The 27,744-nt window shown below is 41.6% G+C and overlaps 1 protein-coding gene across 5 annotated transcripts; it reads left to right on the top strand.

The window, feature by feature from the left end:
- The first annotated feature begins 26 nt into the window (after positions 1 to 26).
- On the top strand, positions 27 to 27,684 carry ASH2L (ASH2 like, histone lysine methyltransferase complex subunit). Of its 5 annotated transcripts, none has more exons than XM_029226329.1 (16): positions 27 to 257; positions 919 to 985; positions 1,105 to 1,250; positions 4,175 to 4,263; positions 4,545 to 4,639; positions 8,160 to 8,255; positions 8,934 to 9,029; positions 9,897 to 9,972; positions 12,442 to 12,535; positions 13,268 to 13,485; positions 20,772 to 20,939; positions 21,229 to 21,422; positions 24,309 to 24,401; positions 25,960 to 26,058; positions 26,786 to 26,845; positions 26,942 to 27,684. In XM_029226329.1, exons 1-16 carry the CDS (start codon positions 70 to 72, stop codon positions 27,047 to 27,049), a joined length of 1,887 nt encoding a protein of 628 aa, XP_029082162.1. In that variant the 5' UTR covers positions 27 to 69; the 3' UTR covers positions 27,050 to 27,684. The 5 variants fall into 5 exon arrangements, with proteins under 5 accessions (XP_029082162.1, XP_029082161.1, XP_029082160.1 ...); XM_029226328.1 differs by having other exon boundaries at positions 1,099 to 1,250; XM_029226327.1 differs by having other exon boundaries at positions 1,096 to 1,250.
- Positions 27,685 to 27,744: the final 60 nt, after the last annotated feature.

Here is a 27,744-nt window from a genome sequence, read left to right as displayed (position 1 = left end):
AGAGGGCCAGTGAGCAACTCGCGCGAGACGCAGACAGTATTCTCGCGAGAAGTCTGGGAGGCGGCAGTGATGGCGGCGGCGGGAACCGTGCCCGGCCCGGGAGTGAATGCAGGACCCGGCCCGGCAGTGGCTGCAAATGCAACACCGGCAGAAGAAGGGGAAACGAAGCCGGTAGTAGCGGTAGCAGCCGCTCCGGCCGGGGAGGGGACGTCTGCTGCTCCAGCCGCGGAGCCTGGCTCTGGAGAGGCCGAAAGCGGGTGAGACGTCCTGCAGCCCGAGGACAGAGGGAGGGAGGGGGACGAGGGGGGAGGGGAGAGAGGCCCGCCCCTCTCGGAATCCCGCGGCTCCTGGGAGCCCTCCGGCCCGCCCCTTCCGAACCCAGGCCCTGCGGCCAGCCGCTCGCCCGGCTGTCTCCCGGACCTTAGTCCCGCTCGCCGCTTGGCCTGTCCCCTCTGAAGTGTATCTCAGGCTACGCCTCTTTCGCACCTTTTAGGCCAAGTTTCTCCTCCTACCTCCCGGCCCTTGCACACCAGCAGGGTGCTGATAGGTCACTTTCTAGCAGGAACCCTTCAAAAATCCCAGAGAGGAAACCACTTTGCGCTGCCAGACTGGTGGAAGTAATGGTCCCTCTGAAAACAGAGCGGAAAAGCTGCATCTCTTCGAACCTCCCCCAGGACCAGTTCCATCCCCTGTAGACTTGTCTGTAAGGGCCGATTAGGTTTCCTTGATGCGCCATGGGCTTGGGTTTATCTTGGCTGCATTCTTCCTAATGCTGGACATCCAGTCTAAGAACAGTCTTTGCTGAAAAAAGTAGGAGTGAAGTTCAGCTGTACTTTGACCATCATCTTTGGGAATAGGCGTTTTCAGGTGTATTTCTCTTGAAAATTCTTCTTTCTGAGTGCTTTCTTTATTTTACAGGGATGCAAACTCAGTTGATGTAAGTGGTGGCTTGGAGACAGAATCCTCTAATGGAAAGGATATGCTAGTAAGTATTTCTTTTGGATGTTTGCAAAGCAAAATAGGGTTGGTTTTTAAAGTTTTTAAGCGAATCAAAAATACAGTCAGGTCAACTAACTTGATTCTCTCATGGTTCTGTGGACACAGGAAGGTGCTGGGGATACGTCAGAGGTGATGGATACTCAGGCGGGCTCCGTGGATGAAGAGAATGGTCGCCAGTTGGGAGAGGTGGAGCTGCAGTGTGGAATATGTACCAAATGGTTCACAGCAGACACCTTTGGCATAGATACCTCGTGAGTATTTTTCGTAGACTTTGTAAGAATCACTTTGTAAATGTTAGATCTCAACACGTCCAACAGTTGAATAGTCAGTGTGTAGGCAAACGTAAATGCGTAGTGTTTCCTGTGTCTCCTGATCCCTGTTCAGTGAGTAGTAGGCTTTGAATCAGGAATTGTTTTAATAGCCTAAGCATGTCTTCTCTCTACTAAGGGCAAGCCCTTAACAGGTATAATGATAGTTATTATCCCTGTGTTTGCACTTAGGGCCTGGACGGGAGACAAACCATGTAATTACAAAGCATTAAATAAACAAATTTGAGACAATGTCATTTAAACCTTGTATTGGGTATTGTGGATTTGGGGGAAAGGGTTGGTGTATGTAGTGGAAAAAGCCTGATGTCAAAAATTTGAGATGGCCAGTCCTCTTCATGCCTGAGCCATCCTTTTTTTCCTTTTGGTTTTTAATTCACTCCCTTTAGGTGTCCTGAATTCTCTCCTCAGCAAAACCAATTTCCAGTCTTTACACCTCTTCTAGTGAATTAAAATCATTTTATGAACGATTGAGAATGAAAGGCGCCTTTACTTATTCTGAGTATTCGGTCAACAGCTAGCAAGGCAGCATTACTGACTCACTGTCTATGGAAATAACTATACTGCTGCCTCTCTGGGGTGTTCTTTATGGTCCGTATTATACAAATAAATTTAGATAAGACTGTCTCAGAATAGGGTTGCGATGTCAATTCTGAAATTAATCCCCCTTGGATGGGTTTGTGAAGAAATAACCTTCCTTTATAATTTGATAACTGCTTTCTAGTTAAAAAGTTAAAGAAATACTAATGTTCTGATTAATATGTGACTGGTGAGCAAGGATAGAACGTTTAAAAAAGAAAGAAAATTACTGAAGGATCAGGAAGAAGTGATCTTGGTAGAAAGACCTATAGGGAAAATATATAAGCTGGTCAGTTAGAAAAGACCTAAAATTGGGCCACTTTTGCCAAGGAGAATTTGGATAAACAAGGTCTAGGAAAGGAAATTTATCAGAGTGATAATGTGGAACAATCCAGCAATGAATCAAACCACAGTTCAGAGGTTTGGTAGAGACCAGTTTGTACCTGAATTTGAGAAGTTATACCTAAAACCCAGCAGGTGGGACAGATTATTGTTTATGGCTGAGATGGAGGAAGTGAGTGAGCTAGCAGGGTATGAAATAGGCTGCTCTAAACACCTGATTGTATTTGAATTGGGTAACTATATACCTGCCTATCTCTTCTGTAAGTGAGCTTATCACAATGGACTGTTTAATGGAAGGGGCTCTAGAGAGAGCTAAAGGTAAGGGAACTCGATCTTAACAGTCCTAAGGATATTTCTTAATTCCTTGAGTGGTGGCAGTAGACACACATTTGGGAACATCTCTTTAAGGATACCTTAAACCAGTTTCAGCAAAGTCCAAGATAAACCTACCTTTATTTTGATTTCTTCTCTTCCAACTTAAACCAGTCTTTTGTTTTTCTTTTACTTTCTCCTTTTCAGGACCAAGCTCTCCCTATACTTTTCCAGTCACCCAGTACAGCCACCACACTTCTCTAATGCATGGTTCCTGTTAGCCCTCAGTCTCTCCCTCCACCAGTTTCTTCCTCTCTGCCTTCAAACAGGCCTTCTCTTGGCCCCAGCTCACCTCTTAGGAGATTTCCTCTATGATACAAGCAGTCTTAGTGGTTAGGACTCCTTTTATTTCATGCCCGCCCCCATCAAATCAGCTACCAAGCTTGACCAATTTTTTTCTTCTTGTGCACTTGCTTGTCCTTTCCATTTTTATTGTTTCACTCGAGGTGAGGGCTTTTTTTTTTTTTTTTTAACCTTCTGCTGGAACGGCTACAGAAGCTTCTTCCGTATTCCCGTTTCTAATCTCTTCTTCCCTTCAGACCCATCCTATCACTAAACTTACTGCTTTCACAAGGTGGCTTCCCCTTCAGGATGTTCCTGTTACCCACAGAGAAGATCTACTTCCACGGGCATGTAAGGCCTCTTGTACTTCTTACCTTTCAAACCTTATCTTTTACCATACCCCCGACAACTCCCCTCCCCTGGCCAAACTTGTGTACACCAGTTTGCCCCTTGGCCTCCTAGTTTGCACTTTCTCATCTCTACACAAAACAGTTTGCCTGTAGCAAAGAAGACCAACTCATCTTTCCAAATCCTAATTTGTGTCCTCAAAAAATCTTCCCTAACTCTTAAATCTGAAGTTACTTCTTGGGTCCTTTAAACTCTTAAATAAGACTAACTGTCATCTGTAGGATTCATTTGGTAATGAGGCAAGTCATGTTTTGTGACTTCTGTGTTGTTCTTGAATAATTATTTACATTTTAAAATTAATCTTTTTATACCTGTCTGCCCTTTCCAACAATGGTATTGGCACTTTACAAAGATACTTGAATATAATATAAATACAGATATTTAAATGTAAAGATATTTAAAGAGACTACTTTGTCGTCTTCCACAAGTCGCCTGGTATACTCTTTTAGGTGCTTACAAACTATAATAAACTAGCTTGGATAGGGCTCAGGTCAGAACCTTGCAGATGCCGAATTATCAACTATAGTGGATAATGTTTTACTAAATTTTTGTGACAGAAAAATCCAGGTATTTGTAAAAATATGAGCCCTGTTTTGGTGACCTTTTTTTTTGACCCTGCTGCGCAGCATGTGGGATTTTAGTTCCCTGACCAGAGACTGAACCTGTGCCCCCTGCAATGGAAGCGTGGAACCCTAACCACTGGACCGCCAGGGAATTCCCTTGGTGACCTTTTTAAGTTTTAAGAGTATATTAATACATTAGCGTTATTATGTAACTTTCACTGAGGGAGAGGATCCCCGTTGATTTACTTCTCATAAGTGTGTGTTCAGAACTTCACTAATTTGCACAATTTGGCTGTTCTCCAGATCCTGTCTACCTTTCATGACCAACTACAGTTTCCACTGCAATGTATGCCATCATAGTGGGAATACCTACTTCCTCCGGAAGCAAGCAAGTAAGGACAAACTCCGGAGTACTGCAAAGTGACTGTCCTCTGGTTAGCTGGCAAAGAAAAGGGATTTGGGCTCAGCCGAATCAGGAAACCTTCGCTTGGTAGCTGGTAGAAGTTACTTTGGGGCTTAGCTCTGAATAATTGCTATTGTCCATTTCAGATCAAATGATGACTCTATTCTTTGCTGCTGTGGTTGTTAATCTGTGGACCACCTAGTTGAATATTCTTTTGGTAACAGGGATATATTACTACAGGTAACTTTTTCTTCCTTTTTGTTTTTATAGACTTGAAAGAAATGTGCCTTAGTGCTTTGGCCAACCTAACCTGGCAGTCCCGAACACAGGATGAACATCCGAAAACCATGTTCTCCAAAGATAAGGTAGAGATAGAATTATTGTAATTGCAATTATGCCAAAGAATCAGGAGGAACTTCTAAATACAGTGGACCCTTGAACAGCATGGGTTTGAACTTCACTGGTCCATTTATATGCAGTTTTTTTTCACTAAGTACATCCTACAGTACTACACATTTCAAGGTTGATTGAATCCTTGGATGTAGAACCACGAATACAGAGGGCTGACTGTAAACCTACGTGAGGATTTTTGACTGTGTAGACAGGCGGTGCCCCTAATCCCAGAGTTGTTCAAGGGTCAACTGTACAGCCTAACAATAAGTTCTTTCCCCCGAATTTTTATGAATATATGACTAATTCAGTGGTTACTTTGTTCTCATTTCATGTGATTTACTAACTTCCTAGTGTGTGCTCATTGTGTCATTGGCTTAGCTATTAGAAGGATGAATCCTTATATTAAAAAAGAGTGTATTTAAAAAAAAAAGAAAGATAGATCCTTAAATAGTTTTGATTGGCTTTATAGAAGCAAACAACTGTCTGTCCCACAGTTAATAATCAGACCTTGAGGTGAACCTTCTCAGCTTAGTTTGAGCTGTTTTTATGGATGCCAATCACAGATTTTGTCAGGGGAAAAGGCCAGTTTATTAAAAAGATTCATCCTTTATTGTTAAACTGGAAAACCGCATGACTAAAGTCAGGACTCAGAATTAGATGATCAGCCCGTCCGTGAGTCTTTCCTGCTGTGACTCACGGTAACAAAATATGACTTAAGTAAATTGTATAACTTTGAAGTTTACGCTGTGACCTGGTATACACGCATATGTACCCGCTCTCATTTAAAACTGAGGCCCCCTCTGATCTTTTCCCTCTGCGTGCCGATATTTTCTATTCTAGACAACGCTAGTATTCACCTACAAAATTGATTTTATAGCCTACTAATTGATTGCAGCCTTCAGTTTGAAAGACACTGGTTGGGGAATTCCCTGGCCGTCCAGTGGTTAGGACTTGGAGCTTCCATTGCAGGGGCCACGCTTCCACTGCAGGGAGCACGGGTTCGATCCCTGGTTGAGGAGTTAAGATCCTGCAAGCCGTGCGGCCAGGCCCAAAAAAAAAGAAAAAAGAAAAAGAAAGACACTGGTTGGTGTAGGGTATTTAGGGAGATGAATATATTCAGGATCAGACTGACCAGGGCCTTTTCTACTAAACAGAGAGGTTAGACTTAATCCTGTAAGCCGGAGGAGTCAGCAGAGGGTCCCCTCCCCATGCCTCACCCCCCCTCAACCTTTTTTCCTACATTAAAAAGAATGCATTTAAATAGAGGTGTGCTGTGATTAGGTTTGCCTCTTATTTTTTCCTCTAAATTGTTATTCTGAATTTTTCAAATATATAGAAAAATTCAAATAGTACAATGAACATCTGTTTATTCTTTATCTAGATTTGCTAGCTGTTACCATTTTGCTGTGTTTGCTTTATCTCCCCATATCTATATATTCCCCCTAAGCTCATGTGAGACTAAATTGTAGATATTACACTTTACCCAATATTCTCTCATAACCACAGTACAGCGATCATACTGAAAAAGCTTAATGTTGATGCAATACAACTATCTTATATATACAGATTATATTTTTGTGTATTGAGTGTATATTTTCTCAGTATTTTTATTGTCTAAATAATATTCGTCATAGCTTTTTCTTCTATCCAGGACCTGATCAAGGATCACACATTAAATTTAGTTGTAATGTCTCTTTTATCTCTAGAATAGTTCCTTTATTTTACTTTGTTACTTTAGTCTGCTATAACATTTGAAATTTTGAAGAGCCTAGACCGTTATTTGCCATGATGCTCCTCAATTTGCATTTATCTGATTATTTCCTTATGATTAGGTTCGGGTTAAACATTTTTGGCAAGAATATTATGTAGATAGTGTGTGTTTATCACATCAGGAGACATAAGATATTGCTTTGTTTTATTATTAGTGATCCTAAATTTGACCACTTGGGTAAAGAGGTTATTTATTAGTCGTCCTGAATTTAACTACTTGATGTTTCCATTGTAAAGAGACCCCTTTTTCTTTGTAATTATTAAGTAATTTATCCTTTGAAGCAGTGGTTGTAGCAGCCATTGACTGTCCTAGCCTGAAGCAGTTAATAGAATGGTCATTGTAAACAGAATACATTTACTGGTTTACAATTCTTCTGTAAAGAAGAGTCCTCCCCCCCACCGTTGTTGTTGTTGTTTTTAATTTTAAGAATCACTGATTTTTATAGTCCATTATGGGATTTCTGGATTTCTGATGCTCAGATTTGACCAGTGTAGACCCGTCCCGGCTGACTCCTGACACTTTTTGATATGTCCCTCTTCAGTCTTTGAACTCTCCTTACTTTCTGGAACAACAGAACATCCCAGTCTTCCCTTGTGCTTTGCCTGATTCAGCCTGGTTCCTTTTAGTAAAGATTTGGTGTTCACGGAACTGATCCTGGTGGAAGGTGTTAGCGGCGGACAAACTCTGGTGGGCCGGGGGAGGTGGCCTAGGAGGGGGGGAGGTTGGTGCCAGAGGATCAAGCTCAGAGATTGTTGTAGTCATGCAAGCAGGGACTGGCGAGGACCACAGTCAAAGCAGTGGGGGTGGAAAGGAGCTCTGATTGGTGAAAAGTTTCTGAAATTTAAAAATTCATTTAGTGGGACTTCCCTGGTGGTCCAGTGGTTAAGAATCTGCTGTTCCAGTTCAGGGAACACGGGTTTGATCCCTGGTCGGGGAACTAAGATCCCACATGCCGCTAGACTACTGAGCCCTCACACTCTTGAGCCCGCGCCAAAACTAGAGAGAAGCCCGCACGCGGCAACTAAGACCCGACACAGCCAAATAAATAAATTAATATTTTTAAAAAATTCACTTGGTGACCATTTAGATGCGCAGGTTGTACGAGAAGAACAAGAGTGACTCCGTGTGTCAAGCCTGTGACTCTGGGTGATGGGCGATTCTGAGTGTTAAGAGCAGATTTATGAGGTGAGGTACAGAGTTCAGTCTCGGTCAGGAGAAGTCTGAGGTGCCTGCGGGGTTTCCAGGTGGAGATGTCTCTGGTGGGAAGGAACGGGAGCTCAGGAGAGAGAGTACCTGGGAGTCATCTTACAGAGTCAGGGCAGGTCTTTTCCGTTTAACTGGATTATGAGCCCTATGTGACTATGTATATACTTGTTTGAATCAGAATTTTTTTTTTTTTTTTTTTTTGGCTGCGCCTTGCTGCATGCCGGCTCTTAGTTCCCCGACCAGGGATCGAAGCCGTGCCCCCTGCAGTGGAAGCGCGGAGTCTTAACCACTGGACCACCAGGGAAGTCCTTGTATATGTATACTTGTTTGAAATTCCCCACAACCTATCTGTTGTTCGCATGCAATTATGTATTTGTTCAGTTATTAAAAGGCAAAACATGAATTTGTCTTTTGATTCTGACAAGGTCTTTGAAAATGCTGGGGTTTTTTTTTTTTGTGAATATAATTTTGAAAGCAACTATAAAAGCTTTAGTATATTTTGTTTTAAAAATTAGGATATCATACCATTTATTGATAAATATTGGGAGTGCATGACGACCAGACAGAGACCTGGGAAAATGACCTGGCCAAATAACATTGTTAAAACGATGGTAAGTAGGCTAAAATTGACTAGACTCAACATTTAGAAAACCAGTGTTCCTTGTAAGAATTTATATACATATATATGTGTGTATATATATATTTTTGGTCTCACTGAAATAATGTGATGACTGAGAAAATGAGAACAACCTAGCATTAAATCTTGGAGCGCAATTGTAAATTTTAATAGTTTTCACACAAAATCAGTAAATTGCACATTGTGTCTTAAATGAAGACATGGTCGTTTTATGTATGATGCTGAAACCTTTGTCCAGTGCACTTTGGCACTTATATTGTGCACTTATATTGAAATTGGAGACAATTGTTTTCTTTGATTAAAAAAAAAAAACTCTGAACATTATTGTCCTTAGAATTAGAGAGAGCACCTGGGGAGAAGTCAGCACAAGCTGTTAACAGTATGTATCTCTGTGAGATGCAGGGATGGGTGAGGGTTATGAAGGACAGTGGCTCTCATTTTTTTAAGTTTCTCTATTGTTTGAATTTTTTGATGGTCATGCATTAATTTTCTAATCAGGGAAAAACAATACTGTTGTGTGTTGGGTTTTTTTCTGGTGGGGGGCGGGCTTTGGGATTTGGAGATTACACCTAGGGATTGGAGTTAGTGGTTCATCATCCATTCATTTTAAGTATAAAATTTCCAGTAATACTAAAATGCTGTTTCCTTTTAGAGTAAAGAAAGAGATGTATTCTTAGTAAAGGAACACCCCGATCCTGGGAGTAAGGACCCAGAAGAAGATTACCCCAAATTTGGCCTTCTGGATCAGGTACATTAATATGCTTCATAATCCCCTTTTGATTTGTAAGCCATGGGGACAGAGAGAATCAGGCTTTGTTGACATTTGTATGTTTGCCACGTACAAATGCCCATAACATGGTGGGTTCCAAATAAATGGTTCTTACTACACATGGAAAGAAAGAACACTCACCTTAAACCAGGAGACTGGTGTTTTAGTTCTGGCCCGTCCCTAAAATGTTAGGACTCGATGCGTATCATTTTCATCTTTTTTAACTTCCATTTCCTCACTTGTAACACAAATATGCCATTCCAAGTTATTTCTCCTTTTCTTTCCATCTCAAATTTTGCTCTAAAAACATTTGTTAGTGTGAAGAAAAATTTGCTGTGAAGAAGAATTTGTGTTGTGTATCTAGCATAATATGAGGAAAAAGAAAACTTCCCCTCTTTGTTTAAATGGCAGGTGTCACATTCAGCATCTCAGGAGGTCAAATCTTTCAGCCTTAAAATGTTTGATTTGCCCACATTGAAAATTTAAGATTTCATATAGAAATTCAGATTTCTGCCTTTTCTTGTAAAATGCGAAGCTCTAAGAGAAAAAAATTCGAAGCTCTGACTACACTGGGTCTGGTTCCCACAGGGAGGTGCGCCCTTGGCCCGGCCGTACCCCCCAGCACGGGTTGGTTGCCACTCATCCTCATTCTTAAACCACTTGGAGCCTTACACTTGGCTGCGTCACATGTGATACTGGCTGATCCCTGAAGCATCTAAGTTTGGGACCTCTGCAGGTTTCAGATCTAGGTTGTCATTCAATTAGAATTTCTCCTGTTCCTTTGAGCATTGCCAGGTTGGTTTGATTAGATAGCCTCCCTTTATAATTGAATATTTTTCCCTCTAGGATCTTAGTAACATTGGTCCTGCTTATGACAACCAAAAACAAAGCAGTGCCGTGTCTACCAGTGGGAATCTAAATGGTAAGTGTTTCAGTGTCTCATTGATGAAATACTTGTAAGCTGTTGAATTCAGATGTGCCTAGAATTGGGCAGTCTTTGGGTTGACTCTTAACTGGATATTACTAAGATGCTTTAAAGTCCAAATCTCAATTTTTAGGAGCTAGCCAAGGGTTTGACAGATGGTAGTAGGGGAGAACTTTTTGTCACTTGACACTACAGTTTGGTCTTAAGTGAAACAGATGTAGCATAAAACAAGGTACAATTTTAAGGTCAGATTCGCTGTGTTTATATTAGACTCCCCATCTGTATCTTCATAACTAACACTTTAGATTCACTTGCTCTGCACTCTTTTTCCTTAATTCAGCTGTTATATAATACACTTCTTGCCCATCTTCTCATTTTTCTTGCCCTTAATCTTCAGTTTATTCACATGAGAGCATTTCTGTGTTGATCACCCACTGTAGCATATTTTTCTCTCTAACCCATCTAAGAGCAGGAAAGCCCTTTGCTGCTAATGGTAATCTAATGAGAGTGGGTATAATGGGGAGGTAGCTAGCTATTCATCTGACACACGGTGTCATTACCTTGTCTTTTCGAGTGGTAGCATCTTAAATATGTAATCATTCCACTGTTACTAATATTCTAAGATGGGTGGGAAATAGCTAAGTGTATTGTTCATCTTTTTACATTATTTGTAAAAATTATGTAATTGTTAAATTACATAATTGTAATTTTAATCTCCTTTTAATTGTTAACATTTGACAAATACATGGTGCCACTTCTGTTCTTACAGGTGGAGCCTCTTTTGGAGGTGAATTCCTCCTCTGTCTTCTTTCAGCCTCTCAGACTTAAGTATTTTGTGTTTTGGAAAATGCTTTTCGCTGAGTTGTGGTAGAAGCTAAACCTAAGTTAAATTTTTAAAGCATTGTGGAGATGGTGGCAGTAGCACTCGATATGAAACAGTAGTTCCGGTTTAATGTTAGCAATTGGAAGCTTGTACGTTGTCATATTCTGCCTAACATGGCCAGCAGTCCCATTTGTGTTGCTTGTTTTGTTCAAGATGAATCTAAAACTTCTCTCAAAATAATTGAAATGCAGATGCCAATAAAAACTTAATAGTTTTTTGATTAAGGTAACTTGAACTAGAGATGTTAATGTTGCAGCCGTTTAACATTAAGCCTTTTATGAGGACTAGGAATGACAACCTGGTATGTTCGTAAAAGGAAGTTCAGCATGAATCTGGTCCTGTCTACGCAGAATATGACCTGCCTTCAGTGTCTTGATCCTCTTTTTTTTTCTTCTTTTTTTTTTTTTTTGCGGTACGCGGGCCTCTCACTGTTGTGGCCTTTCCCATTGCGGAGCACAGGCTCCGGACGCACAGGCTCAGCGGCCATGGCTCACGGGCCCAGCGGCTCCGTGGCATGTGGGATCTTTCCGGACTGGGGCACGAACCCGTGTCCCCTGCATCGGCAGGTGGACTCTCAACCACTGCGCCACCAGGGAAGCCCATTGATCCTCTTTTTATTGCAGCGGAACTGCTGATAATTTCCAAGCTTGCCCCAGATTAAGATACAGTACTTCATGCAGTTGTTTACATAAAGGTGTTTTCCTACAGTCCAGGGATATTTTCTGGAAGTTCGAAAAACAAACTGAGAGGAATGACAGAACTGGACAAATATTTGAGTACCTTTTTAGAAATATACAAGGTAGTATTCCTTGTGGCCCTTGTATGTAGCTCATTTTTTAAAAAATAAAATTTATAAATTCTCTATGGGTATTTTCTCTTAATTCCACAAGCCAGGTTAGTCTAACCTAAATCTGGGGCATTGGCACAATTTTAATAATTGTAAAGATCGCCTGCTAAATTGAAAGCCGCCATTCCTGCTCGTGTCACAGACAACCATACTGGATGCCTAGCGGCACTGGACAGAACCACCTTTTTAGTACCTCTGTTTTTGTTTTCCACGTTTGGTGTACTTTTGTCTTGTTGGAAATTCAAGTCCAGTGCTTTAGCAGATGCTGTGCCTCTCTTATGCTTATGGAGTGTGCGCCATGTGGAGTTCAAGCACGCGCGCACCCCCCTTGTAGTGGGGATATTCTCTCCTTATGGGTGTTTGTATTCATTTGGGTGGAAAAGGGTTTTATCCATGCACTTGTTTCTAGCTGTGGGTGTTTGGAATCTGAACGAGTGAAAATGCATTTGTGTCACATCCTCGGAAAGTGTACTAGTAGTTGCAGTTCATTTAAGAAGTGAAGGTCTAAACTATAACACAGGTATCGTTAGTGCTAGGTTCACTGGACCTACTGCCAGAACTCAGAGTCCTGGGGTGGGAGCCGCTCGGCAGACTCGTTCTGAACCAGGGTGAAGCGCAGTCTGCTTTCAGGCAGGAAATCCTCCTGTGGTGTTACACAAATGCACGCTGGGAGTGTTAGCATCCCCATGGGGCATCTGTCACAGCTCATTGAAAGTGATCTGCCTTTTCTTTAAAGGGGGAATTGCAGCGGGAAGCAGTGGAAAAGGAAGAGGAGCTAAGCGCAAACAGCAGGATGGCGGGGCCACAGGGACCACCAAGAAGGCCCGGAGGTGGGCAGAACACCCACCCCAATCACCACTGTTAGAGTGCCCTCTGCGGCTGGCAGAGTCCGTCAGCGGGGAAGGGCTCAGGTGTCTGAGGACGCAAGCCTGTCCCTTTTTCTCAAATCCTTAGCACTTTGAGGGGTAAATGAGCCCCAGACTAGGTGACCTGTTTTAGGAACTTGTTACTAAGTGAAACAGCCCTGGGGCAGCACACCTGTGGTGATTTACCTGGGAGTAAAGTTCCATTAAGGCATCTTGAGGAAGAGTAGATGGACCAGAGAGAGTGAAACAGATACTGAATGTTAGCTCTTTTACATAAACTTTCTGCCTCTCCCCTCTGATGGCTGTTCCCTTCACTTTGTTCAGTACTGAGGTGGCGAAATCCAGGTCATTTCTTATTCAGCCTGGAAACAGGTAGTAAATGCTCATATCTTTTGAGTTTCTGTTCATTAGTTATAGTAATAAATATGCTAAAGGCAGCTGCCCTTGTTCCTCTGCACCCTTTCTCCCCTGTGGTCTACTGGCTCAGTTTCATAGGTATCCATACAGATTAAAGTAATTTTCATTTCCCCGTTTTGCCTGCAGAGGGCAGGATCATCTATTTGAATAATGAAAAGCATTTGAAGTTACATGTGTTCCAGCAGAACTCTAATAAATCAGAGGCCTTTCTTACAGAATTGAAGGCACTGGAGCTAGAGGGGGTTTTAGTTTCTTGATTTTATTTTTTCCTTTCTGCAGTGACCCTTTGTTTTCTGCTCAGCGCCTTCCCCCTCATGGCTACCCCTTGGAACACCCATTTAACAAAGATGGCTATCGGTATATTCTAGCTGAGCCCGATCCCCACGCCCCTGACCCTGAGAAGCTTGAACTCGACTGCTGGGCAGGAAAACCGATTCCTGGAGACCTCTACAGAGCCTGCTTGTATGAACGGGTTTTGTTAGCCCTACATGATCGAGGTAGGTAAGCTATTAATGTTCGTGTTGGACCCAGTGTTACTTTGAACTTCTGTCGTCAGCTGTGTCCCGTCTAGAATTCGACGGACACGTCATTCTGCTACCGCTCCCTTACCCCCATCTCTGACTACACCCAGCCGGGATGTGCAAGAAATAATTTCTTCCTTTTCTCTTCTTATAAGCTCTAGCCAATTATATATGGTATGTGGGGTTTTTTTATTTTTTATTTTTTTTTATTTTTTTTTATTTTTTTTGGGGGGGTTTTTTTTGGGTTTTTTTAAATTTTCTATTTTGAACTAATTTTAAACTTACAGTACAGTTGCAAAAATAATAGAATTTCCATATATCCCTTATCAAGCTTCTCCTAATAATGAGATCTTAAATAACCATAGTACAGTTATCAAAACCAGGAGATTAAATAACATCAGTAAATGCTATGAATGAAACTAAAGACTTTATTTCAATTTCACCAATTTTTCCTCTAGTGCCTCTTTTCTAGGATCTCACATTGCATTTAGTTATTTCTCCTTAGTCTGTTGCAGTGTTAATCAGTTACTTTGTTGACTGTTCCTCAGGGAGGGTCTGTCTGACTTTTTTTCATGATTAGACTGAGGTGTTGCACTTTTGGAAGAACACCGCAGACATGAATCCTTCCCACTGCATCACCTCATGAGCTGGTGATGTCGATGTGTCTTATTATTGGTTGTGTTGTCTTATTATTGGTTGTGTTAAGGTGGTTTCTGCTGTCTCTATTGTCTTTCCCTTTGTAGTTCATAAATATCTTAGGGAAAGATACTGCAAGGCTGTGCAAGTATCCCGTTTCTCTGTAAAGTTTTGCCCACTAATTTTAGCATCCATCAGTGGATCTTGTCGGCAACAGTTGTTAATGTGGTATTTGCCTGATCGTTTGCTATTCCTTTTCTTTATTATTTAATTATTTTTATCAGTGTGCATTTAACAGATATTTATTTTGTTGCTCAAATTACTCCAGCTTTGGCCATTAGGAGCTTCTTTAGGTTGGTTCCTTTTTTTTTTTTAATTGAAGTATAGTTGACTTACAATATTGTATTACTTTCGGGTGTACAACATAGTGATTCAATATTTTTATAGATTATACTCCATTTAAAGTTATTATAAAATAATGGCTATATTTCCTGATGCTGTACAATATATCCTTAAAGCATCATTGTTTTTTTTTAATTGGGGTATAGTTGCTTTATTTATTTTTTATGTTTTTATTGGGTGTTTGTTTTATGCATAGTGGTTTGTACCTCTTGATCCCCTAACCCTATCTCGCCCCTCTTCCCTTCCCTCTCCTCCTGGTAACCACTAGTCTGTTCTCTATATCTGTCAGTCTCTTTCTGTTTTGTCATGTACATTCATTTGGTTTTTTAGATTCCACATATAAATGATAACAGAGTATTTGTCTTTCTCTGATTTAGTTCACTGAGCATAATACCCTCCAGGTCCACCTACGTTGTTGGGAATGGAATCTTGTGTCCTTTTGATAAGCCCCATCATTTTTTTTTCCTTACTTGCTGACGTCACAAGATGTTTTTGGTTCATCTCATATTTTCCGTGCTCCAGGCCAAGTATCGGCTCCGTCTCCAAGGAGCCCGGGTTCCTTTGATTGGAGAATGGTGTTTAGAAATGAAGATGTGAGTGTTCTGTGTGCTTACTGTTACAGGGTGTTGCTTCTAGGCTCCCTCCGTGGACCGAGGTGGGAAATGTATGTCGGTATCCTGAACGACACATATATACATGCCTATACTGAGTTTACTTTGCTACCTTGGATTTTAATCAAACACCACAAGGTTATTCCAGCCTTCCACCTTTCCATATTTGTAACTTCTTTCTTGAACAGTAAAACCTGACTCTAATTACCTCCAATACATTTTCTTACTCGTTCATGTCTAACATGCACATAAGGTGGTTTGAGAATTGCAAACCACTGTAGGAAACATTCCCTAACTAGATTACAGCATTTATGAACAGCTCTTTCTGTCTTAGCCTTGCATATCCCATCAGGATAATGCTAACTTAGATTAGTTCTTTCCTTCCCCACCTCCTTCAGTGTGCTTATGTTTTTCATTTGTGATACGGTAGGCTCAGTTGTTAGTGTTGGTATGCCATTTGGGGTTCTCCCACATCTTGGGGGCATGTGCATCTGTGTCAGGGGAGAGTTTGAAGGGTATGTGCAACATTACTGTAGTTCTAGAGCTACTGTTGTTCACAAAGGTTTGCCCAGAGTGTCATCCCTCCTCACCCCGCTGCCCCACTCTCATTTCCTCTTTTTCTCCCACTTTCCCACCCACCCTCTACATGACCAGTCTCTCTGGTTTCTAGTTCATCCTTTATGTCTTCTGCACAGGTGAGCACACACGCGTGTATTTCCTTTATCTCCTTTTTTCGTACATGAAGGGCAGCATGCTGTAGATAGTCTTGCATTTTGCTGCATGCGGTTACTCCATGCCAGTTCAAAGAGCTCATCCTCAGTTTTTTCTTTTTTTAACTTTATGGTATGGCATTATGTGGATGTACATGGTTTATTCAACCACTCTGAATATGGGCATTTAGATTGTTTCCAGGATTTTGGATTCATCAAGAGGCAGTGAATAACCATGGGCGTGTGTGTTTTTGTATTGTTGGTGGTATACGTTCATGGTTGAATTCTAGAAGTGGAATTGCTGGACCAAACGGTAAGTACGTATATACCTAGTTTTTGTTAGATATTGCCAAATTCCCCTTCAAATGGCTGTGCCGGTTTGCATTCCCACCAGCAACGTAGAGAATGTTTGTTTCCCCATAACCTCACAAACAGAAGGTGTTGTCCTAGATTTTAATTTTGGCCAGTCTGAGAGGTGAGAAATGGGAATCTCAGTGTTTTAATTTGTGTTTCTTTGAGTTTGAACATTTTCTTTCATGTTTAAGAGTCATTACCTTGTGAATTATGTTTGTGTGTTTTTATTTCCCATTTATCTGTTGGAATTTTGGTCTTTTGTCCCTTTATATGCTAGGGATGTTAGCCCTTTGTCTGTGGAATACGTTGTAAACATTTTCTCCCAGTTTGTCAGTTGTCTTTTAACTTTGTTTATGACTTTTTTGTCATGCAAAACTCTTTTTAATGTATAATAGTTCTTTTAATGGCATAATTTATTCAATTATTCAGAGAATAGCATTCATTATCTGTTAGAATGTGAAAGTGAATTTAAATAAACTACTTTTAGACAAGTGTACCTCATGGATTTCTTTGCTGTTTTTCTGAAGTATTAATGCAAATCCAGATAGCATATTATTTCACCCTTAGATATCTCAGTATTTATCTCCAGCAAGGCTTTTTTTTTTTTTTTTTGCGGTATGCGGGCCTCTCACTGCTGCAGCCTCCCCCGATGTGGAGCACAGGCCCCGGACGCACAGGCCCAGCGGCCATAGCTCACGGGCCCAGCCGCTCCGCGGCATGTGGGATCTTCCCAGACTGGGGCACGAACCCTTGTCCCCTGCATCGGCAGGCGGACTCTCAACCACTGTGCCACCAGGGAAGCCCCTCCAACAAGGATTTTAAGAAACATAACCACTGTGCCATTATCTTACCTGATAGAGGTGAATAATAATTTCTTAATTATTCCATACTCAGTCCATATTCACATTTCCACAATTGTTTAAAATATGCCTCTTTCAGTTGTTTCTTTGAATTGAATCTAAACATGTCCATATAGTTATTCCATTGGGAAGCCCATTCATTGTTTCTTGAATTGATGCTAAAAGCTGTAACACTTGTACTGATGCTAGTCATTCAGAAGTGGAGTCAAGTGAAGTCACTTGGACGTAATCCCTCAGTTTAATGACCATTGTACATGGATCGGTTTGACTCCTGTGAGTGACAAGCATACTTTGATAGTAAGGAAGGGCCAAATAAGTGACTTCAGGGTTTAAGAAGTGAGCCTTGTTGTGTTTCACTATACGTAATAGCTATAATTCTGGAGGGGAAAAAATGGGAGAACACTGGCCCTTATTTAGCAGTAACATGTTAGAATTTAATACGTAGGATAGCAGTGCCTGCCTGCTGTTTATGCTGAGCCTTTTAAAAGTTAATAATAAATCTATATTGTATCTTTTAAACTTTTTATTTTGAGATAATCTCAGATTTATTTTAAAAAAAAATTGTGAGAACAGTACTAAATTTTTTTTTTCCTGAACTACTTGAGAGTCAGTTGCCATGATGCTGTCTCACCTTTGAGAACTTTATTGTGTATTTCTTACAAACGAGGACATTCTCCTTGTGTTACCTAGTGCTGCATAATGAATTACCATAAAACTTAGCATTCTAAAACTACCAGTGTTTATCATCCCATAGTTTCTGAGAGTTGGGAATCTGGGAGCAGCTTAGCTGTGTGGTCTGGCTCAGGAAAACTCAGGAAGTTGCAGTCAAGCTCTTAGCTGGGGATGGCGGTCTGTTTCCAAGATGGCTCAGTCACGTGGCTTTGACGGGACACCCTCAGGTCCTCACTGTGTGGGCCTCTCCATAGACTGCTAATTTGTCCTCATCCATGGAAGCTAACTTCTCCTAGAGCAAGTTCTCCAAGAGAGCTGTAAAGAGTTTGACCTGTCTTGAAGTGGGACAGTCGCTTCAACTTCATTATATTTGTAACAAGAAATTAGTTGCTAAATTCAGCCCACACTCAAGTGGAGGGAAATTAGGCTCCACCTCTTGAAAGGAAGAATATGAAAGAACTAGTGGATATTTTTTTAAACTTTCACATCTTACAGAGCTGACACAACGATCAAAATCAGGAAATTAACATCTGATTACTACCATCCGGTGCTCATATTCTATCCAAGCTTGCCCAGTTGATCCAGAACGTCCATTATAGCAGAAGGGTCCAGTTGAGAATCATTTGCTGCATTTAGTTGTCGTGACTCTTAAGTCTTCAGTCTGGAACAGCTTCCCCATCTTTCCTAGACTTTGACCTTGAGGCTTTTGAAAGTTAGAAGGCAGTTATTTTACAGAATATCCCTCAGTTTGGTTTCATCTTGTTCCTAATGATCCAAGTTCTGCATCCTCAACAGGAATATCACAGAAATAATCACACATACTACATCCTGTAGGTGGTGCAGGACTTTAATGTGTCCCATTGTGTCCCAAAAAGAGTAACTTTTCCACTGGAAAGTTACTCTTTTTTCCCTTTGTAATTAAAAAGTTTTGTGAGGAGGTAGACCCTTTAATATCCTGTTCTGTCACAGACACTTAACCTTGCTCAGCCCCACCTAATGGCTTTAGGACTGAATTGATCAGGAAGGAGTAAAGGAAGAAGTATTTGTATTTGAGAAGGTAGAATTTGCCAAATACCTAAGAAAGTTCTGTTAAACAATGTGCATTTAATTTAGGGAGGTTATCATTGTATCTCCTGAATACAAGAGCCATTGCGGGGTCACGGAAAGAGTGCAGGGCCAGGGCTTCAATCAGGCTCTGCCAACTGCGGTGTGATCTTGAACAGCCACGTGGTCTGCTTCTCCACTGGAGGTGGGAGTTGTGAGGGGGAGTCTGTCTGGCCATCTGTCTACCTACTTACCTACCTACCTATGAAAGTACTTCATAAATCGTAAGCCTTTATAAAACCTAATGAAACTACATTTTGTTCTTCCAGCAGAATTCAGACAACTTCTAGAGTCCCACAAATACTATTTCAAATGCTTTTCCCTCAGTTAAGTCTTAATTGGGTTGGAGATGCTTCTACATCTATAAAATCAACCTGCACAGCACGAAAATACTCTCCTGCCTTTTGTCATTTTTTGCTTCACTTCCAAGTCACAGTGTCCCTTCCAGTTGGTTTAGATTGTCCCCTTATGTTACATAATGGTCTCTTAGTAAAGTAAGATTCAAACTATATGCAAAGGTCGAAAGGTGAATACAATGAAGCTCCATGGAGTTTTCACCCAGATTTAACAGTTATCAAGGTTTTGCCGTATTTGTTTTATCTGCTCCTTTATTTCACTTTTTTAAAAATTTTTAAGAAGTAAGTCTCACCCTATGTACTCTTAAAAATATGTATCTCTAAAAAGTATGGAGTTTGCTTTTATAGCCACAAGCTCTTATTACACTTAGCAAAACATATAATTCCTTGCTATCATCTGAATTCAGTCCAAATCAGATTTCCTTGATTGTCTCAAATATCTTTTTATCTTCCCACAAAATACTTATTAATTACAAAGGGGAAATAGTAATTTTATAGTGGAGAAACCTGGAAGGCACCACCTTAACCAAGTGATCAGAGTTTAACATCACCATTTGGACAGCATGTGCTTCCTGATCTGACGTACTGAGAGGCCCAGCAGTACTGCAGTGGTGTCCCGGCAGAGGCATGACCTGGACCCAGACAGGAGGAAGCATCGGACAGACAAATGTTTGAGGGACATTTCTACAAACCAAGTGACCAGTACCCTTCAGAATGTCAGGGTCATGAAAGACCTGAGGAGACACGACAACTAGATGAAATGGGGGATCTTGGATTAGATTCTGGAACAAAAAAAGGATGTTATTTGGATAATTGGCTTAACTCAAAGGTGACCTATAGATTAGTGTAACAGTATTGTGTCAGTGTCAATTTTCTGGTTTTGATCCTTGTGTGATGGTCACAGATGGTGTTAGCACTTGGCAGGCCGAGTGAAGGACATGTGAGGACTCCACTATTTTTGAAACTTTGAAATTGTTTCAAATAAAAAGTCTTGTAAAGGGTGGTTTATTCACATCGGGATCCAAACACATTACAATTGGTTTGTTATATTAGGGAATAGACAAGTATAATTAGTTTTAACCTGCCATCTTAAATAATCACATTTAAGGGCTTCCCTGGTGGTGCAGTGGTTGAGAGTCCGCCTGCCGATGCAGGGAGTACACGGGCTCATGCCCCGGTCCGGGAAGATCCCACATGCCGCGGAGCGGCTGGGCCCGTGAGCCATGGCCGCTGAGCCTGCGCGTCCGGAGCCTGTGCCCCGCAACGGGAGAGGCCACAGCAGTGAGAGGCCCACGTACTGCAAAAAAAAAAAAAAAAAAAAAAAAAAAAATCACATTTAATAAAAACTGATTACTCGACAGCTTTCTTCCTTTTTCTTTCTTTCTCCTCCTTCATCTATATCTGGAGACTTTTAAACTCCTGAACTAATATTTCAAATTCCTGACTTGATATTTCTGATTTTTTATTTCGTTTTACTGGAGGGTAAGAGTTTGTGGCAGTTGTCTCCAAGTATTTCAAATAAGTTGCAGGCCTTTGTTTTAATCTCCATCACTGCAGCTCCCCAGTTAAAGATCTCCGATGACCGGCTGACTGTGGTTGGAGAGAAGGGCTACTCTATGGTTCGGGCTTCTCATGGGGTTCGGAAAGGTGCCTGGTACTTTGAAATCACGGTGGATGAGATGCCGCCAGACACCGCTGCCAGACTGGGCTGGTCCCAGCCGTTAGGTAAGCTGGGGCTATGATACGGACGTGGCAACTGGTGGAGAGGTATAGACCATCTGGCTAAGCTTCATGACTTGTATGCTTATTGGATTGTGGTCATAAAATTCAATTCCTGAGGGTTTAGGTGGTTTGCAGTTCCTAGGAATATTTTTATAATTCATTGCTTGTGAGAAATAGTTTGTTAGCCATTTTACAAAACTGGCAAAAAAGTAAAAAAAGGAGAATATTTTCCTTTAGCAAACCAGAGTTGACTTGCAGTTCTGACTTCCTGTATATCTTTTTATTGGGACAGGTAACCTTCAAGCTCCCTTAGGTTATGATAAATTTAGCTATTCTTGGCGGAGCAAAAAGGGGACCAAATTCCACCAGTCCATTGGCAAACACTACTCTTCTGGCTATGGACAGGGAGATGTCCTGGGATTTTATATCAGTCTTCCTGAAGACACAGAGACAGCCAAGTCACTGCCCGATACCTATAAAGATAAGGTGAGTCTGTCCTCCCGGGAGATTCCTGGGTTGAAGACCCGTGGCAGCTGATGCCTTCAACTGTGTGTTCTCTTAATGATGCTTATCCATTTACATCCTTCCCAACGTTTCATTTTGAAAATTTTGAGACATAACAAAATTGAAAGAACTTAAAAGTCAGTGTCTGAATACCCATCACCTAGATTCTGCCATCAACATGTTATGCATTCATTCCTCCACCCACACATTCATCCATGTTTTTTTAACCCCCGCCAAGTACTTAAGGGTGCATATCATTAGCTAGAGATTAACTTTTGTTTAGTTTTTTCTTTTGATATAAAATTTACAATATAAAATGAAATGTACAAATTTTAAGTGTACGTTCACTGAGTTTTGAGGTTGAGCCAACCCCCCGTGGAGACGTTGAACCTTACACCTCAGGAAGTTCCCTCATACTCCATCCTAGTCAGTGCCAGCTCCTACCGGCACTGAGGCAACTACTGTTGTGAATTTTACCCGCATCACAATTCTGTTCCATTAGTTTTGCTTGTTCTTGAACTCATGTAAATGGAACCATGCAGTGTGTGATCTTTTGTGTCTGGCTTTTATTGTTTGTTATAATGCTTTTGAGATTCTTCCATGCTGTTACAGGAATCTGTGGTTTGTTCCTTTTTACTGCAGGGTAGTTTCCATTGTGCGATACCACAGTGCTTACCCATATTCCTATTAATGGACACTGGGGCCATTTCAAGTTCGGGTTTATTATACATAAAGTTGCTATGCGTATTCTTGTACAGACCTTTTTTGTCAACATGTTTTTATTTCTTTTTAGTCAATGCCTAGAAATAGAATTACTGGGTCATTATACATTTAGTTTTATAGGAGATTGTCAGACTCTCCATTCCCACTAACAGTGTATGAGTATTTTAGTTGCACTACATCCTTGCTAGCGTTTGTTGTTATCAAACAATTCTAGCCACTTTGGTGGGTGTGTAGTAGTATCTCATTTGGTTTAAATTAGCATTTCTTTGGCGACTAATGATATTGGACATTTTTTCGTGTGCTTACTGGCCATTCATCTGTCTTCTTTTGTGAAGTTTCTGTTCAAATATTTTGACTTTTTTAAAAAATTGGGTTGTTCGTCATCTTAATGAGTTGTAGGAGTTCTTCATATATTCTGGATTACAGTCTTTAGTTGGAAATGGCATTTTAAAAAGTATTTTTCTCCTACTCTGACTCTTCTATTCATTTTCTTAATGGTGTCTTCTGATGAACTGAAGTTCTTAATTTTTATGAAGTGCATCTCAGGTTTTTCTTTACAATTATATTGCTTTCTATGAGTTAATAAATCTTTGCCTGCTCTCAGGAAGTCATGAAGGTATTCTTCCATGTTTTTTTTGAAAACATGGTTTTAGCTCTTAATCTAGGTTTCTGATCCACCTTGAATTCATTCTTGTGAATGACGTGGAGTAGAGGTCAAGGTTAGTTTTTTTTTAATAAATTTATTTATTTATTTTTGGCTGTGTTGGGTCTTCGTTGCTGCACGTGGGCTTTCTCTAGTTGCGGCGAGCGGGAGCTACTCTTCGTTGCGGTGCACGGGCTTCTTATTGTGGTGGCTTCTCTTGTTGCAGAGCACGGGCCGTAGGTGTGTGGGCTTCAGTAGGTGTGGCACGCAGGCTCAGTAGTTGTGGCGCACGGGCTTAGTTGCTCCGCGGCATGTGGGATCTTCCCAGACCGGGGCTTGAACCCGTGTCCCCTGCATTGGCAGGTGGATTCTTAACCACTGCACCACCAGGGAAGCCCCCAAGTTTAGTTTTTTTTTTTCTGTGTTGATACCCACTTATTCTAGCCCCATTTTTTGAAAACTCCTTTCCTCATTTCTTTGGTTCCTTTTGTGACAGTCCAGTGACTGTGGAGATCGATTCCTGGGCTCTCTGTTCCGCTGATCTATTTGTTGACCTTTATTTCTGCCAACAGTCCAGTGACTGTGGAGATCGATTCCTGGGCTCTCTGTTCCGCTGATCTATTTGTTGACCTTTATTTCTGCCAATGCCACACTGTCCTCATTATGGTAGCTTTAGAGTAAGTGCTTAAATCGGGTGGTGTCTCCTCCAAGGTGGTTCTGATAATAAGCAGTCAGAGTACATTGTATTGGTGGCATCACACTGCTGACTGTCGTCACTCCTGCCACCACCTAGAACCTTCAGCCATATGAGTGCTTGGTTCTACAGTGCACAGAGGTCTACGGTTACCGCGAGGATACTATTGGAATCCTTAAAATTATTTACTGTTTCATTTCCATTATAAGAATTTGTTTTTAATTTGAATAAGCAATTACTAATATGTCCATAAAATGGAATACTGTGGAACTGTTCGGAAGAAAATGAATGTCAGAGAATTCCCTGGCGGTCCAGTGGCTAGGACTCCACGCTTTCACTACTGAGGGTGCAGGTTCAATCCCTGGTCAGGGAACTAAGATCCCACGAACCACGTGGTGCGGCCACAAAAACAAGTTAAAAAAAAATTAATGTCATATGTTTACCTGGGAGTGAATAGTTAAACAGAGTCTTAGGAACCAGTAAGAAAGGAGTGACCCAGAGACCACCTGTGGGAGAAACAGGTAGGGAACTAGGAGGGAAGGAAGTGACCCCCCCCCCCAAATCTTAGTAAGGGCCTTTTGTGAAAATATTTAACAAGCATGTGCCATCTGGTAATTCTAAAGACACACATAGTTGTTCAAAATCTAACAAAGCTGACTCTGCAAAGATTTTAAATTTCTGTTCAGAACACAAGGCCTCAGTGCTATTTGTGTGAATCTGGCTTTTTTTTCCCCCCCATGGTGATGTAGCTGATGCTTCATTTTTCCTTTTTTTTTTTTTTTTCTTTCCTTCTCTCTTGGTTTTCAAGGCTTTGATAAAGTTCAAGAGTTATTTGTATTTTGAAGAAAAAGACTTTGTGGATAAAGCAGAGAAGAGCCTAAAGCAGACTCCCCATAGCGAGGTGAGTCATGGTCATCAAAATGTCAGAATTAGAAGAATTTGAACATTGGGTCCAACCCCCTTATTATGAAAGTGAGGGAATTGAGGCCCACGGGGGGATGAAGGGATTTCTGCTAACACAGCAGCAGCAGGGCCAGCACACCCTCCTGCCTGCCGTGTTTTGTTCTTTCTGGGCTACCTGCTGCTGCTATGAGAGCAATGACCTGGATTCTTAGAGAAAAGGGGGTATAAAACAGTGGCCAAATCAGAAAGCCTGAGGGCAATTGAGGAAGCAAGTCAGAGATACTTATCCTTTGTCAGAGGAGGTAGCAAGTGCGGAAGGAGGAAACTGGAATAGGAGATTCAGGGTCTCGGTATGTGACCCGGGGGGCAGCAGGAGCTGTGATGGCTCGTTCAGTGCCTTCTAGAACTTTCCTGCCTCCCTTCTCCAGGGTTGTTGGGAACATGTTTGCCCAAGGTCATGGCACAATCAAAGAAGGGCTGGTGCATCTGGACCAACCACAGGGGCCCAAAATAGAAGGGGAAGGGATGGAAGAAAGTTCTGAGCTGGAAACATTTTTCCATAAAAATGCTGTGAAGCCACATGCATCAGTAATAGAAGCAAATGTAGGAGAAATAAACTAGGATTCCGATTGTTTTTAGGGGAAAAGTAGTAAAGGGAAACAGTTAATTGAACTAAGGAGATAACACAGCCAGAAAATACAGCCAGGCAGAAGATAGCTCTTGCTGGGAAGAAGAGGTAAAGAAAGTTACTTCAGAAAAAGGAGCCTTTTCTGAAGTCCATCCATAGTGGTTAAGAGAATATTCCGGATAGTTTTGAGAGAGAAAGGACAAAGAAATAAGGATTCAGAGACTTTTTTTTTTTTTTTTTTTTGTGGTATGCGGGCCTCTCACTGCTGTGGCCTCTCCCGCTGTGGAGCACGGGCTCCGGACGCGCAGGCTCAGCGGCCATGGCTCACGGGCCCAGCCGCTCTGCGGCATGTGGGATCTTCCCGGACCGGGGCACAAACCCGCGTCCCCTGCATCGGCAGGCGGACTCTCAACCACTGCGCCACCAGGGAGGCCCGGATTCAGAGACTTTGACAGAAGATCCTGCGAGATTTTCAAAGTAGAAATGCAGAAGTGAGGACCTGAGGCAAGGGAAGGGGACAGATAAATGAGCTCAGAAGGGTATAGTTCCAAGGGATCAGTGGATGACCAGTTACCTTTTATAAATATAATGCAATGAAAAACAGAAAGTGGAACTGTTTGATATAAGTAGCATAGGAATTCAGAAAGCAAATAAGCCTGAGGACCAAGGGGGAAAAAAAAAAGCACCATTGCACCTCAAAAAAACCCCCAAAACCTGAGAACCAGCTGGAATAGAGCATGTAGATAGGCTCTGAAAAATCTAAGGTATTACATAAATGTCAGCTATTGCTATTACACAAGCTACATGCTATTCTTAGGATTTCTTCAGGTGCTGCCACCATACTGCTGATAAAGGGTTCTCCAATGGAGTTCTTTTTTAGTTTGTTATTTTTTACAATTCTGAAGTAAAACCATGGTTTTTGTTTCAGATAATTTTTTATAAAAATGGTGTCAATCAAGGTGTGGCTTACAAAGATATTTTTGAGGGGGTTTACTTTCCGGCCATCTCGCTGTACAAGAGCTGCACGGTACGTATCGTCTGTTCATCCTGTGAACACGACTTGAGGGAGATAGGTGGACGGTTGTGGTGAAAGAGCCACTGATGGGATTCTAGAAAGAAATGTGAAAGGCCTAGGAGTGGGATGGGAGCATATTCCTACTGTTACTGCTTGTTCCAAAAACATGTGGGTCCTCCACGAAGTATTTGCTTGGACAGGTAAAGATCATGCAGTGATTGTAAAGCCCCATACCTTTCCTTTGGATGTACTGTGTGGTCACTGTTGTTCAGTATAAAGGATATAAAGTATTTACACGCATACATCAATTTGGTGTTATGTGTCGTGATAACCTACCATCGTTAGTAACTGTTGCTTATAGTGATTTTTAAAAAAATATGATCCAGCATGAAGGGACTATCATTAGAGCCTACCAGCTAAAGAAACCAAATTATTTGAAAAGGCAATGCCTGGAAGTTTCCATGTCCTCTTACTCTGTCAGTAGCCCCCATTGAAGTAATATAAGGAAATCTTTAGGTTATAAACAGAAATCAGCACAAGTTTATTTTATTTACCTAATTCTTGATGGCTATTATAGGATATTGACCACCTTTAGCAGTATTAATGTATATCATTTGTTTCAGTCATACCGTGAATATCACAGCTACATTTAAAGCGAGAAATTTCCCATGTCACATTAAGGTTTTCACTACTTTCTTCTTTTGTTTCTTCATGTCTGCTTGGATTGAATTTATCCCAGGTCTCCATTAACTTTGGACCATGCTTCAAGTATCCTCCAAAGGATCTCATGTGCCGCCCTGTGAGTAGCGTTGAGCATGTCTGCGTGCATCCTCGGTCTTCTTGCCGCAGTTACCCCGGTCTCACCTCACCTATCTGTTCCTTGTTCCTCCCGCAGATGAGTGACATGGGCTGGGGCGCCGTGGTGGAACACACTCTGGCTGACGTCTTGTATCACGTGGAAACAGAAGTGGATGGGAGGCGGAGTCCCCCGTGGGAACCCTGACCAAGTCCCTTTTTCTTTGCAGACACGGACTTCCTGGGGATAACATGAGCGGGTTTTGTTTTTGTTTTTTAACTGTGACAAACGTTTTCCTGAAGATACTGCAGAACATGGCCTCTGCTGTAGCAAATTAGAGGCCGGGTGGGTCTGAGAGAGACTCCTTGCCCTTCAGCACTGTCCCTTCTATCACGGCTTTTACTTCGTGTGCCATTCCCAACAGCTGCCGACCCTGGGATCCCATAAGCGCCCTGTGAACTGGGCCTGTGCCATGTACCCCACCAGCTGAGACTTGCTGCTTACTGTGTTTTCTAAGGAATGGGTAACCTTGCCCAAGTAGCTAACATGTTTAAAGACATGTCCTTCTGTGGGCATTGCCTCCATCCGGCCTGGTTCCCAAGGAAGTGGTGGGCCTGTTTCTGAGAACAGCTGAAATCCATGGCTGTACATTCCAAATCAGTCTAACAGCTCTTCCCTTTCACCGTGGGTGTGTTTTTGTTATTAATTTTGAGGTGTACCTTTGAACACTGGGATCTATAGTAGAACTATACTTGTGAAGGGAACTTGCTTGCAGCTTTAACAATTAGAAACTCTTCCCAAATAAAACTTGTCTTCGAGTGTGTGTGGCACTTTGCTTCCCTTTCAGGTTGGGGTCCATGTGGCGACAGTGTCGGAACAATAAGGCACTCTGAGGAAGGGGA

The sequence above is a fragment of the Monodon monoceros genome, unplaced genomic scaffold (assembly GCF_005190385.1).
Source record: "Monodon monoceros isolate NGI ecotype Baffin Bay Population unplaced genomic scaffold, NGI_Narwhal_1 Super_Scaffold_17, whole genome shotgun sequence".
In the NCBI taxonomy this organism is placed as follows: domain Eukaryota; kingdom Metazoa; phylum Chordata; class Mammalia; order Artiodactyla; family Monodontidae; genus Monodon; species Monodon monoceros.
The sequence above is the reverse complement of the archived record's forward strand: the minus strand, read 5'-3'. Positions and strand labels throughout refer to the sequence as shown.